At 42.5% G+C, this 18,551-nt stretch overlaps 1 protein-coding gene across 1 annotated transcript in view; it reads right to left on the bottom strand.

Annotated features, from left to right (window-relative positions):
- GUCY2C (guanylate cyclase 2C) overlaps positions 1-18,551 on the bottom strand; it is a 65,307-nt gene that overhangs the window by 8,975 nt on the left and 37,781 nt on the right. The window contains exons 17-21 of the mRNA XM_073327304.1: positions 16,312-16,444; positions 11,030-11,167; positions 6,970-7,058; positions 5,599-5,690; positions 4,122-4,280 (exon numbers count right to left, since the gene is read on the bottom strand). Coding sequence (XP_073183405.1) covers positions 4,122-4,280; positions 5,599-5,690; positions 6,970-7,058; positions 11,030-11,167; positions 16,312-16,444 — 611 coding nt within the window. The remainder of the gene's footprint in view (positions 1-4,121; positions 4,281-5,598; positions 5,691-6,969; positions 7,059-11,029; positions 11,168-16,311; positions 16,445-18,551) is intronic.

Here is an 18,551-nt window from a genome sequence, read left to right as displayed (position 1 = left end):
CATGCATCAGATAGAAAGTGCTCATCTATTGCAAGATGAATGTAAATATTTCAGTTACAAATCTTAACTACAAGTGAATCAGAAAGGGCATGCCACAATACTACCCTTTTCCACTCAACCACACTTTACAGAAAACAAACTGGAGTACAACTACACTACAGAGACTATACTGGCATAGTTAAATAGCCATAGCTATGCTGGCATAACCCTGTAGCGTAGACGCAGCCTCCACCAACTGAAGGGGATTTTTTGTTGGTTTAGGAATACCACTTCCCTAAACAATGGTATTCTTCCATCAGCATAGCTGTGTCAACACTGAGGATTAGGTCATCACAGCTATGTGTGTGTGTGGGGTGGGGTGGGGGGGGTTGCTTTTTTCACACCCCTGACTGATGTAGCTATGTCAACCTGACTTTTAAGTGTAGACCAAGCTTGGATTTTTTTCTCCCATCTTTTAAATCATTAAATAGTATTTTAATTCTAGATCAGATCTGGGTTTTTTTGAGCATCTGCAGGTACTTCCTCGTTAAGGCTCTGATTTAGCAAATAATTTTAACTTTAAGCATGTGCTTAAGTGATGTGCTGAATTGGAGCCTTAGACAGGGACTTCCTGGGCACTGGCAGGTCAGAGCAGTTCCTAGGTAGCTGACAAACTCTGTTGAAACTTTGAATCTCTGTCTGTGCAAACAATGTCACATTTTCCCTCTCTGCTATACATTTTCCCCAAAGATCTTGTATGGGGAATCAGAAAGAGTAGAGTGCAGAGGGAACTGGGAGCCCTGCAAATTTACCATCTGCTGAGATGGGTAGATGAGGGAAATAGAACAGAGGAGAGGTGGAAGCAGCCTTTGATTCTCTGATTCAAAGAAATACAGGATGAGTGTTAGAGAATATCTGTAAATAAACTGCAAGTGAGAACTTTCAAAATGGTAGACACCTTTTATGATAATAATTTTATGTTTCTCTAGAATCATTCATCTTGGAGGATCCCAAAGCACTTTACACATTGTGGGTATAAGGATTATTTCATCCACTACTGAAATACAATAATTTCTGGGTTAGAATATGGCAACTTGTTAGTAGCACATAACAAAAAACAATGCTTCCATTTTAGAAAGAACCAAGACTTTCTCCAAATGAAACTGCAGGCTGATTTTAGGTTAGCAGAATATAATTCTCCAAGTTGGAATTTGTTAGGACCACCAACACTGACCCCCACCCCCATTCATGTAAACAGTGACATTCAGTTATGTTTATGAATTTACTTTGATTTATAACTCTAATACCAACAGACACACATTTAAAGCTCTGAGTGTCTTCACAACAAATAAAAATCACAATATCAAATACAAGCATAAATTACATTGCTCTCATTTTTTCCATCCACCTCATCTACAAATAGACCCTGTAGCATGTGATGGGGGATACCAGGCCTTCCCTGCCCCCATGCTGGAGGCATCACCACCCTGAAAAATTTGCCCAAAGGCAGAGTGTCTCCTGGGAAAGAGGGGCCATGAGAAGTGGTGAGCTGGAGCCGGTTGTTAAATTTAGAAGCCCTTTTAGAACCAGTTGTTCCGCAAGGGACAACCGGTTCTAAAAGGGCTTCTAAATTTAACTGGCCAAAAGTGGCACCTTGGGCACTGACTCCATGGGTGCTCCAGCCCTGTCCGCGTTGCAGCAGGTAACCTGGGGGGAGAGGGGGGCAGGGTTCAGGGGAACTGCTCCCCACCCCAGCTCATCTCCGCCACCCTCAGCCTGAGTGGGAAGCTGCGGCCTGCTTCTCTGCCCTCCCCGGCTTCCCGCCGAACAGCTGATTCGCAGGAAGCCGGGGGCGGGGGAGGGGGGCTCGGAGAAGCAGAGCGAGGCGGTGCGTTCAGGGGAGGAGGTGGAGCGGAGGTGAGCTAGGGACGGGCGCGGGGTGGGGAGCTGCCGGTGGGTGCTCTGCACCCACCAAATTTTCCCAATGGGTGCTCCAGCCCTGGAGCACCCAAGTTGTCAGCACCTAAGGAGCCACTTTTGATGTGATCAGTGGGGGGAGCGGCCGCTCCCCCTGCTACCCCCCTAGCTACGCTCCCCCCGCCCCTAGGAGCCAGAGGGACCTGCCGGATGGTTCCTGGGAGCTGCCCCAGGTAAGCACCACTGGGACTCCCACCTCGCCCCCCGGCAGGTGCCTCTGGCTCTTAGGGGTGGGGTGGGCACCCACTATGGTAGCCCACAAGACCCTCCTGCCCGGTTCTGGGGGCAGTCAGGGGACAGGGGTGGATGGGGCAGGAGTCCTGGGGGGCGGGGGTGAGCAACGACCCCCTCGTGGGGCAAGGAGGGATCCTGTTGTTAAGATTTCGGCAGCTCATCACTGGCCATGAGTATAGAAGCCACTCAGGCTTTGGTACTGGCAGGACCAATAAAACTTGGTCCTTCAGCCGCTAGAAGAGCCCTGAGGAGGCAGTAGGCAATCAGACTCACCTGTCTGCTTCTGCTAAGAGCGGGGGAAGCTGGGGCAGGAGAGCAGCTCCCCAGCGTTAACTCACAGCATCCACACCCAGGTCAGGGGCTCACAATTTGACTTCACCTTCAGTTTAAGCATGCAACAAACTCTTCATTTTTATTGAGAGTTTAGAAGTCCAGGTGGCCATTTTTTAGATTAATTTCAACTAACTGTGACTCGTCTAGCAAAGGGCATATGGCACAAGTTGCCTTGCTCCTGACAAGCTGTGACGTAGCTTCTCTGGAAAGCTAGCTAATCTGGCAGACCAGGTGAGAAGCATGATCCAGAGCAGATCAGGCTTCACAGAGAACGACCTGTTGACAGCCCCATTTCTTCTCTATCAAGGTCTTCTGTTGAACACAATTGCAGCAGTATAGTTTGGGGAGAGAGGTGGTCTCATGGGCAACCAAGTCCCAAACTATTTAGTACTTTATAGGTGAAACCCAACCCTTAACTCCACTTGGATACCAACAGGCAGTCAGTGCAGATCCCAGAGCACCAGCATTATAGGCTCTTAGTGTGACATTCCACTCAATAAGCAGGCAGCTGCATTCTGCACCAGCTTCAGTTTCCAAATGATCTTATCTCATTAAAGTAGTCTAGGCTAAAGGTGACAGAAGCATGAACAACGGTGGTGAGGTCTGCCTGCATCTGAAAGAAACTGTCCCATTCATCTCACCAGATACAAGACTATTGGCTATAGCTTCTATCAAAGCACCCTGGAGCAGTCGTCAGTCTAACAAAACACCCATATTACCAACATGTTCCATAAATGGCTATCCCTCCATCTGGGGATCTGATATAATCTTTGCAAGTTCTTTTGATACTTTCCCTCAACCCGCTAACATAACCTCAATCTTATGTCTATGATGCTTCAGCCAGCTAGCTCTCAGCTAGCTTTCCACAAACAAATCTTTCTTTGCCTCCTGCACAGCCATGGCATAAAACTGTAAAAGTTCTTAATGTCCCAGTTAGTCTAATTAGCACAAAACTTCCTCCTCAAGTGCTCTAGCAGTCACTCCCACTTGCCCCCCTCTTGCAAGTCATCTGTAAACCACGGCGTCTTAGGAGATGAAAAAACTGTAAGAAAGAGCATGTTGGGGATACTGTATTAATAGCTGTGGACAAAAAATCATTATAAAGTTCAACCAGGCCATGAATATTATAGTCTGAGGGCAAAACAGTATTTTCAATCAGAGCCCTGCAGAATCAAACCAAATCCATCACCTCAAGAGGAGAGGAGTGTCCTAATGTGCATTAACAGTCAGTAAAGGCTAAATGATAAAAACATGGGATCTTTAATCACCTTACAAGTTCAGGACCTCAGTTCTACAGCTCATTTGAAAGGTGATAATGCCAATCATAGGGAAAAAAAGAAAGAAAATGGGCCAAATTCTGCTTTTAGTCACTTGTTATAACTGACAGAATAATTTAGCCCATTTTGTCTGACCTGGATCTGGAGGCAAGCACTATGAATTGTTACAATTTATTCTGTGGAGTAAGTATTATTCACGCCTTCATGCTCACTGTGGTTGGAGCCTCCCACAATGATTCTGATGCATTACACACCAGTGGGCTTCACAGTCAATATTGAACGCTTCCTACTGCATGGAAGCCCCTGCTGGTCAACACTCACCGTGGGAGCAGCATGAAGTTAAGCCTGTCTGCTCTGTCCCTTTCTGCCTTGTATAGCTCCGTCCTCTCCTCTACCAGGTGCTCTAGGTTCCGGGAATACAGCTGCAGACGCCGGATCAAGGTATCCATGTAGCTTTCATTGGTCTGACTATGGTAGTTACTGGGAACAGAGGTTGGGAAAAGGATGAAGAAAGCTTATGCTCAAATAAATTGGTTAGTCTCTAAGGTGCCACAAGTACTCCTTTTCTTTTTTTAAAATAACCCAAGACACAAATATTCAATGGGAGAGAGTACCGTGGAAAGCGAGAATCCTGAGAAGGAGCAAGAGGTGATAGGAGGCAGCAAATTAGACAGGAGTTTGCAGTGGGAAAGAGCACCAAAAAAAGCCAATGCAATTTTGTGCTGCCTTTGCAATGGCATCTTATCACCAAAAGGGGAAGTAAACAGGCTGTGGGTCACATTCACTCATTGAGATCTGCAGGTTTCCACTGGTGGGACCTGGACTGAAGACTCCCATCAGTGGACCATCTGCCAGAAGCAAAGATGATATAGCACAAGCCAGTCATAATCTCTGCTTCACTGGGGGTCCTGAGCTAGCAGATGCAGCCCATGAAGTGGATGGGGCCAAGATGACTGGAAGATCCAATAATTCGGATTCTGATTTTAAAATCTGGCTGGATTTTAAAACTGCCTTTTCCCCAAGCAAAACATCCATGTTAAGGTGGCAGTGGAACCACCTCTAAGGTAAGCCCCCCTCTAATGCAACTGCCGCTGCAGTTGTAGGGCGTGAATTGTGTGTTCCTCCATACCCCCGGAGGCGAATCTAACTATTTTCCTGCACTTCTTTGGTGTGGCCTCATCTGGAATGTTGTGTTCAGTTACAGACACCACATTGTCAGAACAATCATGACAATCTGGAAGAAGTTCAGAGAAGAGCAATAAAAATATAAGCAAGCGGCTAGTGGGACAGACTTATGGGGATAGGTTTAAAAGTTGTGAAATAGGCTCTGAAGGGAAGTGGCTGAAAACCCATTGCTTGGGACTTTTAAATAACTAGATTAGAAAAGGTATGGCAGGGAAGTCATTTCACTCAAACCCTATAATTATCTTACTCTGGGTAACCTGATCTTTTCAATCACCTCACTTTGTGGTCACTTTGAATCCATTAATCTCACCAAAACAAGTCACCTAAACTTTCTAATCATCTCATCCCCAGAATGTCCAACTTCATTAAATTTCCTGAAACCTGGATATCTGACCCACTATTGGACACTTGGGTAGTCCCTATTTACAAAATGTAATAATTTGGGCTCTGAGTGATCATCTCTCTCACGCACCCACACCTCCCATTTTGTCAAAGGATGAGGAAGGGCCCAGTCAGTGAGCCCTGTTTTTTCACTGATTGAATCATGTTGCCTCAGACTACACCTATAACTATCAGCTTCCAAGTAGCTGGGAGTTTGGAACACAGTGCTTACCTGAATATTTTAGCCAGAGTGCTCTCAATTTTCTTAAAGTCAGGTCTTTTCTCTGGATCTTCCTCCCAGCAACTTTTTACAAGCATGAACACCTGAGAATGTACAAACCAGTGGAAATTCAGGTGAGCAGTTACAAAGAATGGTAATAGGGTTAAACAGCAAGACCAGGAGCTGTTCACTAGTCAGTATGGAATTCCACTCCCATCCCACTTGGCCAGTAACTTATTAAAATGTGACCAGTTGTTATTAATCTGTGACGAGGGAATTCATTATAGGCACCTTACAGCAATACTCTCTTCACATTAGCCACTGATCAGCAGACAGATGATACTGACATTCAGTAATGACTACCAACCTGAACAGAATTTGAATCAGTGGTCCATAAATGAAAGCCAAGTGAAAGGATCCAATCCCCCAACCTGGTATCAGACTGTAATTATTGACCTAGAAGTGAAAGCCTTAGTAATTCCATCCCCAATTCTCTGAGCTTGGGTTCTGGCTGGAACTGGTGACTCAGAGATAAAAAGTCATGCTATTAACTGTCCCTTGAGATATCCACTCTAGTGTTTAATGATTATTGTGGTTTAATAATATCAACATTTTAAAAGACATGCTACTGTAATATAGAAATTAATACTGTAATACTGTTTGAAAGTGTTGTCAAAAGATAATAGTAGTCCTTTCCCAAATAGTTACATAGACCCCATAAATCACTCCATTTAAGAATATAGGATTTGCCACACTGGATCAGACAATCCATTAATGAAGTCCAGTATCTGGGCTCTTGTCATGTGGAATCAGATGACTAATCACTTAGCCCAGTTATCCCACATGCAGAATTGGCTAATAGTTGATGCTTCAGACAAGGTAAAACACCCTCCCCATGATGCATCTGGTCAAGATGAACAGACACTGTGCCATACTAAACATACATGTGTTCCTTAAAATGAAACTGGGGTCTTCTTTGTCCCAGATGTCCCATCAAAAAATTAATGCAATTTCAAAAAAAAAATTCTAAAAGTGGGGAAAATATCCTCTGATCTGTGTGCTTTTTTTTTCTTTTCCAGTGGATTGGCAAACGCCTCCCACTGACACCATGTGAATTCAGAAAGAGCCACCCTTAACACATGTTGTAGTTATTAGAAGTCACCAGGTGCAGAATAAGGAAATGCTGTGTTGTAGGTACTGGAGTGAGGAGGAAAGAAGTCCAGGGAATTACATTTCACTGCACTGATGTTAATTATGGGACATTTTTTCTTCCTGAAAGGCCACAGCATTGGAACGTGTAGTGTGTATAGCCTTCATCCTCCCACACCAGCCATTGCTGGCCTGGCTAGAAGCATTTCCTCTTTTCCTTTAGCGTAGGCTTACTTCCAGCTCTCTTTCTCCTGCAGTCTCTAGGATCAGGTCTGGGCGGAAAGGTCTAACTCCTTTGCCACTCTCCACTCTGTAAAGTTTCTCTAATGAAAAAAAAAGTGCAATATTTAAACAATAAAGTGGCAGTGCATCTACAAAAGGTTTTTTTCTCCTTCTGCTAATAGCTCACCTTAATTGATCACTCTCACTATAGCGTGTATGGCAACACCCATTTTTTCATGTTCTCTGTGTGTATATATGTATCTTCCTACTGTATTTTCCACTGGATGCATCCGATGAAGTGGGTTTTAGCCCATGAAAGCTTATGCTCAAGTAAATTTGTTAGTCTCTAAGGTGCCACAAGGACTCCTCGTTCTTTTTGCTGATACAGACTAACACGGCTACCACTCTGAAACCTGAGTGAATTCAGTATGCCAAGGTAGTTTTATAAATAGAAATGGGCCCAAAGCAAAAGCATGGCTCTGGACACCCATGTTTTTTTTATCTGGATCTGAACTTTGGGGGGGTTCTAGTTATAAGGCTGAAGGCCAAAACAGAGTGTCTTGAAGCCACCTGAGAAATGAAAGGAACAGAAATGTATACATGCATGTATTGGGCATGATAGACATGGACACGACAACTTCCCAAGTGGGCAGTAGCCATATTAGTGCCTTTCTCAGGATGGGGTGTAGCCATAGTAAAAGGCAATGTGAGAAGCCCTTTAGTATATTATGGCCTGATTTTCAGAAGTGCAGAGCACAATCTCACAAAGGGAATTGGAGCTGCAGATGCTCAAACCCTTTAAAAATCAGAGCATTAATATATATGAATATAATTTTGAAACACAGCAGTTTGTTGCCTTATTTGTACCCATAAGCAGGAAGACACTGTCCCATCCTAGCAAAACTCTCTGACTCCTGAACACGTCAGAATCCAGGTCATGTTTTCAAAACTCATTCATACTGTGCCATCAACAAACCATTAGTTTGCTTCCTAACTTGCAGTAATGAATGTTCTGCTAGTCCAACCATGTAAAGGGCTTCTGTAAGAGATATCACAAATGATTCTACACATTCAGCAGGGGGATTTTTTGCCTATTACTGGTCCTTCTATGTGTCTAGTTTCTATCTACCTACCTACCTAAGGTATTTACAGCGTCAATCATCACAGTATCTTGGTGCTTCATTTCAGAAGCAGAATATGACTCAAGGATATTCAAAAAATTCTTCATTTGTTACCTGTCCTCTCTCTGATCCTAGCTAATGAATTAGGCCAAACATTTACAAATGAGGAGCTGTTGAGGGCCTTGAAAACCTTCCTAATAGTGAGTCCCAATCCCCACTGATTCTTGGCAATAAAAACCTAACCCCTCAGCTGTCTGAATGTATGCTGAACTTATTTAACCAACTTCTGAAATCAGAATCAATAACAGAACCCATTACATTAACCACTCATATATCCCTAATACTAAAATAAAGGGAAAAGCTCCGTGGAGTGTGGATGTAATCTCGTTGCTGAAGAGAAAATTTAAAATTTTAACAAAAGATTGGCCCACAAATTTTAAAAAAATTACTCGGTGAATCCAGAGTGGCCAAAGAGGCATCAGGCCCAGTAGATTTAACCACTACTAATATTAGGAGACTATTAAATGTCCTGTCACCTGTGAGCTGGCTCCAGCAAGAGGCATGGATTGCATCCCATGATGCTGACAAAACTGTCAGTAAGTTGGTCTAAGTGTACAGGATGGAAACACTAAAGTGATTTGGAATGGACCAAACTTTTCTAAAATGGTGAAGCTTCATGAAAAAACATAGGTCAAAGCCAACACAGAGACAGATTGTGACCCTAACACCACTAGCTAAGTGGGGGTGGCAGGCAGTGAGGACCTAGAAACATTGTGCCTGAGCTGGCATAATGCCTCCAGCACAGCAGGGAGAACATGGCCACTGAATCACTTTTTTGAAAGAGTGCAACTTGCTCCCTCACCCTCACATGCAGCAAGCCCTGCTGGCTGAAGCATGGAAAGGAGAATATATCCCTTTCCCCTCTCCGCCCATTTGGGGAGTCTTTTGCCAGTAGTGACACTACACTTATAAAATCCTTGTGTTCACTGGGATTGTGCCTACCCCCTGCAAAAGGAGGAATAAGACCTCTTATACTCTGCTCCCAATTGTACTCCCACACAGAACCAGGCATCATTTGACACACAGTATGCTCTTGGGCAGACAGGGCTATAAAGATGACGAATATGCCGGGAATATAGTATGTTTAGCTAATGATTCCCTATCTTCTAACTAAGTAGAGCACTGTAAACTTTGCTTGTTTGTTTTTTAGACAAACGGAAACCCAAAAGTAAATCTGAAATGTCCCCTCCCCCCAAAACGAGCTCTCTCAAATGTTCATTTGTATAGAGTTAGCAATTTGAAAGGCTGTGTTTCCCAGAGTATAAACATTACGTGCCTGGGCAGGGAGCATGCTGAGGTTACCCCAGAAATCCTTTGAACATGTTTAGAGGGAAAGAGCTAATTGGGAGGCTGAGGTGCTGCTGTATTACCTGTTTAAACAAAAACAGGGAGGGTTTGCAGGATGACTCAGAGGTAGAAGAGGTGTCTGAACTCATTATTAATATGCAGTCTGGGGAATTCTAAACTCTTACATTCTTGTGGTTATTCTAATTTATAAAATGATAGATGGATTCTGGTGCTGTGGCATTATTGGATTTACATCATATAAACAAAATTTGTCCATTTCAGGAACAATACACAGTTGGCTTCCCAATAAAAGAAACTTCTTCGATATCTGCAAACAAGAAGCTTCATAGTTAAGTTTGTCCATTGTGGGTCTTTTATTAGCATAGCCTTCTATCTGTGTAAACCTCACACAATTATCTCACTGGCCTACAAAGCTTTTGGCAAAGTCTTTTGCAAATCAGGCATATAGAGACCTAAAAGTTATGTTCATAATATGACGAAGGGTCATGCATTGTCCACAATAAGATGAAAACTAGACTAAAGGTAAAATTTTCAGAACTGCCTAAGTGACTAAGAAACCCACTAGGACTTAAGTTTACATCACTGAGGCAGTTTTGAAAATGTTGCGTTTAATTCCCACTGAAGATGAAGCCCCAGCTGGCCTCAAACAGAACTTTAATGGAGTTCTGCTTTAATAGTTATATAGACTTACTGTTTCATCATTTACACAGCGTATACAAAATTCACTCCTAAAACTCCAGCTACCTGACAAAAATATGGGCACAGAAGACTTAACTGTATCCACATGGTCTGGGACTACCCATCTTCTGGATCAAAGGATTCAAAACCTTCCTGCTTGCTTTTACTAGCCATGAGAGGTATAGGTCCATAACTCAAAAATCACAAACTGAGGTTCACCCAGTAATTCCAGAACCTCATATAGCAAAACTTCCTAGAATGTCCCTCAAGGCATGGATCTGCTCTCTAAAATAGCAGTCAATTTGGCACAAATATAATTAATCTTCTCCCTGAAGGATGTGGAAAATTCCCTGCAGCACAAAAGATCTGATTAGGTTTCTGAGCCAAGGAACCAGAATTTACCAGGCTGTCAACTATTTCGAACAGTACCATGAAATGTGATTTCATGGATGCAGTGGAGAAGAAAATGTTCTTCTCCTGAAGCATTATTGGTGAGATCTGCAAAATGCCATAGTGAACAAGTGCCATAGCCTAACGAGCCCACCTATAAATGCCAAGCACTCTTATTTCATGTCATTGGGTTTCTTTTGCCCTTTTGGTGTCCATGTGGGTTTGTTGATGTTTGGTATTACTGAATTGTAACATGTTGGAATATGTAATGTTGCAAGGGGGAAGGATGGAAGGAAAAACAGTACAAATCTTAATTTAAAAAAATCACAGCAATTACTCCCATGTGTCACTACTATTAGACTCTTCATTCATTGCCCAGTGAGAAAAGTAGCAGCTCAAGTACTTAACAGAGACAATGTTTTTCACTAAAATTGTGGAAAATATGACAGTCACCGCCACAACATCCAAACGTTACATTTGTAGTGTAAGATAGATGTGGGTTTTTAGTCTCTTACCTTTATGGTCCCGGCAGAAGTTAGTGTAGAAGGTCTCCCTGCGCAAGATGATCTCCTGTGCAACGATTCCATAGCTGTACACATCACCTTTCTGAGACACATCAGCATGACGAAGGTGTTCAGGAGCTGTCCACAGATCTGAGCAGCCAGAAGAGGTAGATATATATATATATAGAGAGAGAGAGAGAGAGAGAGAGAGAGAGAGATGAAACTGATTTTTGTGAGCTTCTTCAGAACTTTATCCCCTTCGTATTGTTTTAATTTTATCTTTTTACTATTGTTATCCCCATCCCCACTAGAGCTTGGTATTGTTTAGATATTTGTTCAGCTATTGTGTGGAAGGGCCAACTTCAATACACACTGGATAACTGACTACCAGATATGCTTAGGTTCAAACACAAGTTGTTGAGCTGGATGCAGGAATTACTGGGTGAGGTTCTATGGCCTGTGTTTTGCAGAAGGTCAGATTGGATGGTCATAAGGTCCTTGCTGGCCTTAAATTCCATGAACCTATGAAAATAATCCCCAAATGTTTTTGAGGCTGACAACATCATTGTGTCATAACATCTGTGGCTGTATAACAATATACATATGTATTTCTTGTACACCAGTCACCATGATATCTAGACATTGTGGTGTTATTCTGTTGTGGCAACCTACCATGACATGTTGATATTGTATCATAATGTAAAGCAAAATCATTCTATTAGCTGCAACACAGCAGTCAAAATGCAACCACCACCCTGTTGTGATGAAATAACTTTGTTTCAAGGGATGAATTCTAACACCCAGAAATTCTCAGTATGCTTGTAACAACATTTCCCCCTGAGCTACCAGAGAAAGAAGAGAAACCTGTTACTAATAAAAAAATAAGAACATAAGAACGACCATACTAGGTCAGACCAAAGGTCCATCTAGCCCAGTATCCTGTCTTCCAACAGTGGCCAATGACAGATGCCCCAGAGGGAATGAACAGAACAGGTAATCACCAAGTGATCCATCCCCTGTCGCCCATTCCCAGCTTCTGGCAAACAGAGACTAGGGACACCATCCTTGCCTATCCTAGCTAATAGCCATTGACGGACCTATCCTCCATGAATTTATCTAGTTCTTTTTTAAACCCTTTTATAGTCTTGGCCTGCACAATATCCTCTTGCATGGAGTTCCACAGGTTGACTGTGTGTTGTGTGAAAAAATCCTTCCTTTTTTTGTTTTAAACCAGCTGCCTATTAATTTCATTTGGTGATCCCTAGTTCTTGTGTTATGAGGAGGAGTAAATAACACTTCCTTATTTACATTCTCCACACCAGTCATGATTTTATAGACCTCTATCATATCCCCTCTTAAGTCATCTCTTTTCCAAGCTGAAAAGTCCCAGTCTTATTAATCGCTCCTCATATGGAAGCTGTTCCATACCCCTAATCATTTTTGTTGCCAATAATTTCAATAAAATGAATATAAATATGAAATGTGACAATGAGAAAAACCTGAGCAGGAGGAATGTAACATTTACATTCAGTGCACTTTTCCTAGCCACGAATTTTCCATATTCCTACCTCTATTACTACAAATGTTTGTGTGGGAATCTAAGAACTTTCTCTTGCAATTCCAGCCCCAGGTTCTCTTCTGTCCACATATCACAGAGATGATACAATATGTGTTTATGACATTCCAGCTGGTAATCATACAAAATGATTCCAGAGTCACAATTTCAGGTTTATATCTTCACTCAAAAATCAAGTGGGAGGAGAAGATAGGTGGGGAGAAGAGAGGAATGGTTATTTATACAGAAATACCCCATGATGATTAGCAGAAATAGAAGAAAGGTGATGAAAAAATCAGTGAAAGCTATAATTTACTATAATATACTGGCACTCCATCTAAGGAATATAATATATTAAGAATCTCTTTAGAGAATTATATAAAAATGTAAAAATTATGTAAATTTATGTAAAATGACATGTTAATATTTGAATTACATCATAGTACATCACAAGATATTGTGATATTTCATGCAGACACTCCACTGTTTTGTGATCAATAATATCATGGTGTACCTAGCCTCTTTTCTGCCCTGTCACACAATCTCATTGCTATTGGTGTGTCAGAGTGACTGTCTCCTTTGAGAGGGAGCAGGGTCCAGTGCACTGTAACTGATCAGCTGCTTCCATATTGGGTTTCAGAGGGGGCAGTAAGGCTCTAGGGAAAGAGAGAAAGGGCAGGTGAGAGCTGCCTGAGAAAGAAAGGAGAGACCAAGAAACAGATAGGAGCAGCAAAGGAGAGTTGTTGGAGACAGAGAGCAGCAGAGGAGAGCTGGCAAGAGTTACTGGGAGAGTGCTACAGGAGACTTGGAGGGTGGGGGGAAAGATGGTGATACCGAGCTGGTACCGAGGGCTGTTGGGAAGACCTGAAGTTGAAGAAAGTTGTTAGTGAGCCCTGCCAAGTTGCAGGAGAGCTTGTGCAAAAGCTCCAGGGCAAAAAGGAAAAATCAACTTGGTCAGGGAAAGCTGAGAACAAAACAAAAGGGCTGATGCCAATTTTTAAAAAGGGCTCCAGAGGTGACCCTGACAACTACAGGCCAGTAAGCTTCACTTCAGAACTGGGCAAATCGGATGAAACTATCGTAAAGAACAAAATTTTTCAGACACATACATGAACATAATTTGTTGGGAAATAGTCAACATGTTTTTTGTAAAGGGAAATCATGCCTCACCAATCTACTAGAATTCTTTGAGCGGGTCAACAAGCGTGCGGACAAAGGAGATCCAGTGGATATAGTTTATTTAGATTTTCAGAAAGCCTTTGACAAGATCCCTCACCAAAGGCTCTTAAACAAAATAAGCAGTCATGGGATAAGAGGTAAGGTTAGGTAACTGGTTAAAAGATAGGAAACAAAGGGTAGGAATAAATGGTCAGTTTTCAGAATGGAGAGAGATAAACAGTGGTGTCCCCCAGGGATCTGTACTGGGCCCAGTCCTATTTAACATATTCACAAATGATCTGGAAAAAAGTAAACAGTAAGGTGGCAAAATCTGCAGATGATACAAAACTACTCAAGATAGTTAAGTCCTAGGCAGACTGCAAAGAGCAGCAAAAGGATCTCACAAAACTGGGTCACTGGGGAACAAAATGGCAGATGAAATTTAATGTTGATAAATGCAAAGTAATGCACATTGGAAAACATAAACCTAACTATACATATACAATGATGGGGTCTAAATTAGCTGTTACCACTCAAGAAAGAGATCTTGGAGTCATTGTGGATAGGTCTCTGAAATCATCCACTCAATGTGCAGCGGCAGTCAAAAAAGCGAACAGAATGTTGGGAATCATCAAGAAAGGGATAGATAATAAGGCAGAAAATATCTTATTGCCTCTGTATAAATCCATGGTACGCCCACACCTTGAATACTGGGTGCAGATGTGGTCGCCCCATCTCAAAAAGATATATTGGAATTGGAAAAGGTTCAGAAAAGGGCAACCAAAAATGATTTGGCGTATAGAACGGCTTCCGTATGAGGAGAGATTAATAAGACTGGGACTTTTCAGTTTGGAAAAGAGGCGACTAAGGGGGGATATGACAGAGGTCTATAAAATCATGAATGTTATAGAAAGAGTAAATAAGGAAGTGTTATTTACTCCTTCTTATAATACAAGAACAAGGGGCCACCAAAAGAAATTAATAGGTAGCAAGTTTAAAACAAACACGAGAAAGTATTTTTTCATGCAATGCACTGTCAACCTCTGGAACTCCTTGCCAGAGGGTGTTGTGAAGGCCAGTACTATAACAGGGTTAAAAAGGGAGCTAGATAGATTCATGGAAGATACGTCCATCAGTGGCTATTAGCCAGGGTTTGTTTTTTAAATGAACACTGTAGTTAATCTTTTAAATGTAAATATTTCAATGGCTATTAGTCAGGATGGGCAGGAATGGTGTCCCTAGCCTCTGTTTGCCAGAAGCTGGGATTGGGTGACAAGGCATGGATCACTTGATGATAACCTGTCTGTTCATTCCCTTTGGGGCACCTGCCATTGGACACTGTCAGAGGACAGGATACTGGGCTTGATGGACATTTGGTCTGACCCAGTATGGCCGTTCTTATGTTCTTATGCTGGAGTGTGGATCTCAGGAGCAGAGGTAGAACTCACAAACAAGGAGGCCTGGGGAACTGGAACATTGTGGGGAGCCCTCTTGTACCAGGCCTGAATGGAGGGCTGCAGGAAGCTGAGCCCAGAAACAAGAGGGTTGAACCTGGAGGGATGTTCCTTAAGCAGGATAGGACTTACAGGCAGGAAGGCCTGGGAAGTAGAACACTGCAGTGAGCTCTCTTGAGGAAGACCTGACTTGGGAAACTCTGGTACCAGAGTTGTGGTAGAAAAGCAACTCTGATAACTCTCCAGGATATGGCCTGGAGAGTGGGCCCTGGAACAAGGGCAAAGGAACTGTGAACAGAGTGGTGACTGACTCTTGGGTGGGCGACGTGGAAATGACATCACTGAAGAGCACATGAAAAACTGTTTCGTTTATACCTGCTGTACCTTTGGATTTGGAGAGAATGGTTTTATCAGGAGGGTTATGTAGATTACTGAATGTGTACACGAATACATTATGCCTATACGTGGGCTTTTGAATTGGACATTGAGAGAGACTGTGTTGTTTTTTTTATGGCTGGACCAGGGAACTAGTGCTGCAGTCTGCCACAGGGGGACACTTTAGCTGGGGCCGCCCTGCACATGCTGTAAGAGAGAGCCTTTTCCCTGCAGTCCCTGCCAACCTTCCTGTCTTTCCCTCTCACAAACTCCCTGTGCTTTTCAAATATCAGTTGAAAATATCTTTTTTCTCTCTCTTCTTTTTACCACTTGTTTCCTTTTTCCTTCTTCCATTACTGCTCTCTATGATTGTATTATTTAACTCAGTAAAATGTTTTCAGACACAGTTTGTATAAAAGATGCTATACAAAATAAAGTTGTATTGCATGTCATGCATTCATTTCTCTGTACTCAGTACATCTAATGCATAATAGATCACAGGATATCATGTAGCTTTCTAGAGAGTAAACATTAAAAAGTCTCCGTGGACTAAGAAAATCTAATTTTCCTCAACATTATAGTGAATATGTGTTAGACAAACCAGTAAGTGTACTTTTGCATAGAAACATACATATTGCTTTCACTTAAGCCTATTTTCCCACATGCTGTATTTTGGCCTAATAGTCCCACAATCTTATTCCAGGGCTGGGTAGAAGATGAGAAGAGTTGGGATTGTGACTATTTTTGCATACCTTTCCTTGCAGGAAGAATGGAATTGCAGCCAAAATCAGTGATCTTTACCACCATGCGACTGTCCACTACACAGTTTGTGGACTTGAGGCGGCCATGGACCTCAGTTTTGCTTGAGTGTAGGTAGGACATTCCCTGTGAGAAAAAGAGAGAGAGAGACTGTATGTGACTTGATTGTTACCAAAATTAGTAAGAATTTGAAGGTTCATCATAAAATATATTTAGGTACTTACATGGCCCTCATCAGCATAGTATGTGAGCATGTCACAATTATTAAAGAATTTTATCCTCACTACACCCTTATGAGGTAGGGAATTATTTTACCAAAGGGGATTTTCCAAGGTCAAATTAGATGTCTGTGGTGGAGCTCAGAAATGAAGCTAGGTCTCTAGAATTCCAGGCCAGTGCCTTAACCAGACTATCCTTCTTTCCAGCTCACACTGTGTGATACTGTGATGTGCTTCTTGACAGTGCTAGATCGCAACAACTGCTTTTATGGTGTTTTCAGTAAAGATTACAGATTTGTATGAGTATTTTACAACCCTAAAAAATGTGGCTGGGGAAATACTCCAGTTTTTTATTTAGTAAAGAATGAGCACCTTCACTAAATGAAAAATCCCCATTAACTGACAAAAGTATTAGGGTTGTAACCTTTCTGTAAGGCATCAATCTACAACTGGGACTCGTAATCAGCCACACTTGAGCAGGTTTGAGTCTCTGAAGCAGAGGGCAGCTGAAGGATCAATGCAGAGATTGCAGGATGACGTTCTGTGGCCTACGTAATGCAGGAGGCCCAGTTAGATGATCATAAAGGTCCTTTCTGATCTTACGATTTATAAATCTACATACACTAGTCAATACATAATACCTGCAGCCTGTGGGCTAATTTCAGAGGTGAATCTTCCAGTTCCCTCAGCATGCAGGTTATGCTAATTCAGATATTTTAGACTCCGGCTTCCTGAACTCTCTGTCTCTGACACACACGCTTGCAGACATGTAATCTGCACTCCTTTACTCATCACTTCTGAATTTGGCCCACTTAGTCTAGGGGAGTCAAGGATGGCATATCTGATATGTCAAGGAGCTGGAAGAGCGATGTAGTAGGAGCAACAACTGGTAGGTAGGTATAAGTTTAAGCAGGCGGTGTACAATTTACACCTATTTACAGTCTCCTATTAGTTGTTTTTCCTTCTACACTTCTCTCTTCCAGCCCTTTGATATGTAAAATGCAATCTGTATGCTGAGGAGGCTAGAAGGTCTATATGACTCCAGTTTGGAACCCCTCTGAATTTGGCCCCATAACTTTAAACACGCATATGCAAATGTCATCCTCAAGGATGACAGATGATAATCATGAATCTGGATTATACAAATTGAGTGATCATAATCATAAGGTGTGACATGCCGCTCTTTCACAAGAGAGAACTGTGCTTTGCTTATAGTAGGGGAAGAGTCAAATAGTGTTGTGAAACAGCCGAGGTATATTTGAACCCCAACCCTAGGGGGATACAAGCATCCCTAAAAATGTGGTTGGAAATGGTTATGTTGTGTATACATATATCATGCTGGAACCTGTGGACACTATGTAATAATGTGTGTCCAAAGGAAACGCTTCTTAACACTGCTGCTACTCCCATGGAACCCTGCTGCCACCACCTAATTTAGAGAGCCTACAACAGCAGGCCCTTCTGCAAGCTTCAGGGCCCACTCTCTGCTGCTACATCTCGTGTGCACTCCTGCTGACACCAACCCAGGGAGCAAACCCACTAGAGCAGAAACTCCTCACCACTTTTGGCCTCCTACAAGATGATTCAATGATACTGTGGTCTACATGTGACAGAATTCTCTCATCTTCAAGTTGAGGAGCTGGTGTGTCTGAGAAGGCTTTCTCCTCCACTGCCATCCTTTTTACTGGGGAAGCGGGTTTGGAAGCAGAAAGCCTGGTAAGCACCCAGGTGAAAATTTCAAAATTGCCTAAGTGAGTCAGGATCACAAATCCCATTGACTTCCAGTGAGGTTTGTGCTCCTGTATCTCTTAAGGACAAATCAATGGGAGTTAGATGGCTTGGCACTTTTGAAAATCCCAGTAGGTGCCTCTCTGTATCTTTAGGCAACTAAATAACTTTTCAAATATAGCCCCAAGGCACTTTTGAAAATCTCATCCTTCAGTTTTAATTCTGACTAAGCCCTTTCAACAGGGCCATTTTTCTGGTACGGTACAAAACCATTGTATTCAGCTGTA

Source organism: Lepidochelys kempii, chromosome 1 (assembly GCF_965140265.1).
Source record: "Lepidochelys kempii isolate rLepKem1 chromosome 1, rLepKem1.hap2, whole genome shotgun sequence".
Taxonomy (NCBI): domain Eukaryota; kingdom Metazoa; phylum Chordata; order Testudines; family Cheloniidae; genus Lepidochelys; species Lepidochelys kempii.
The sequence above is the reverse complement of the archived record's forward strand: the minus strand, read 5'-3'. Positions and strand labels throughout refer to the sequence as shown.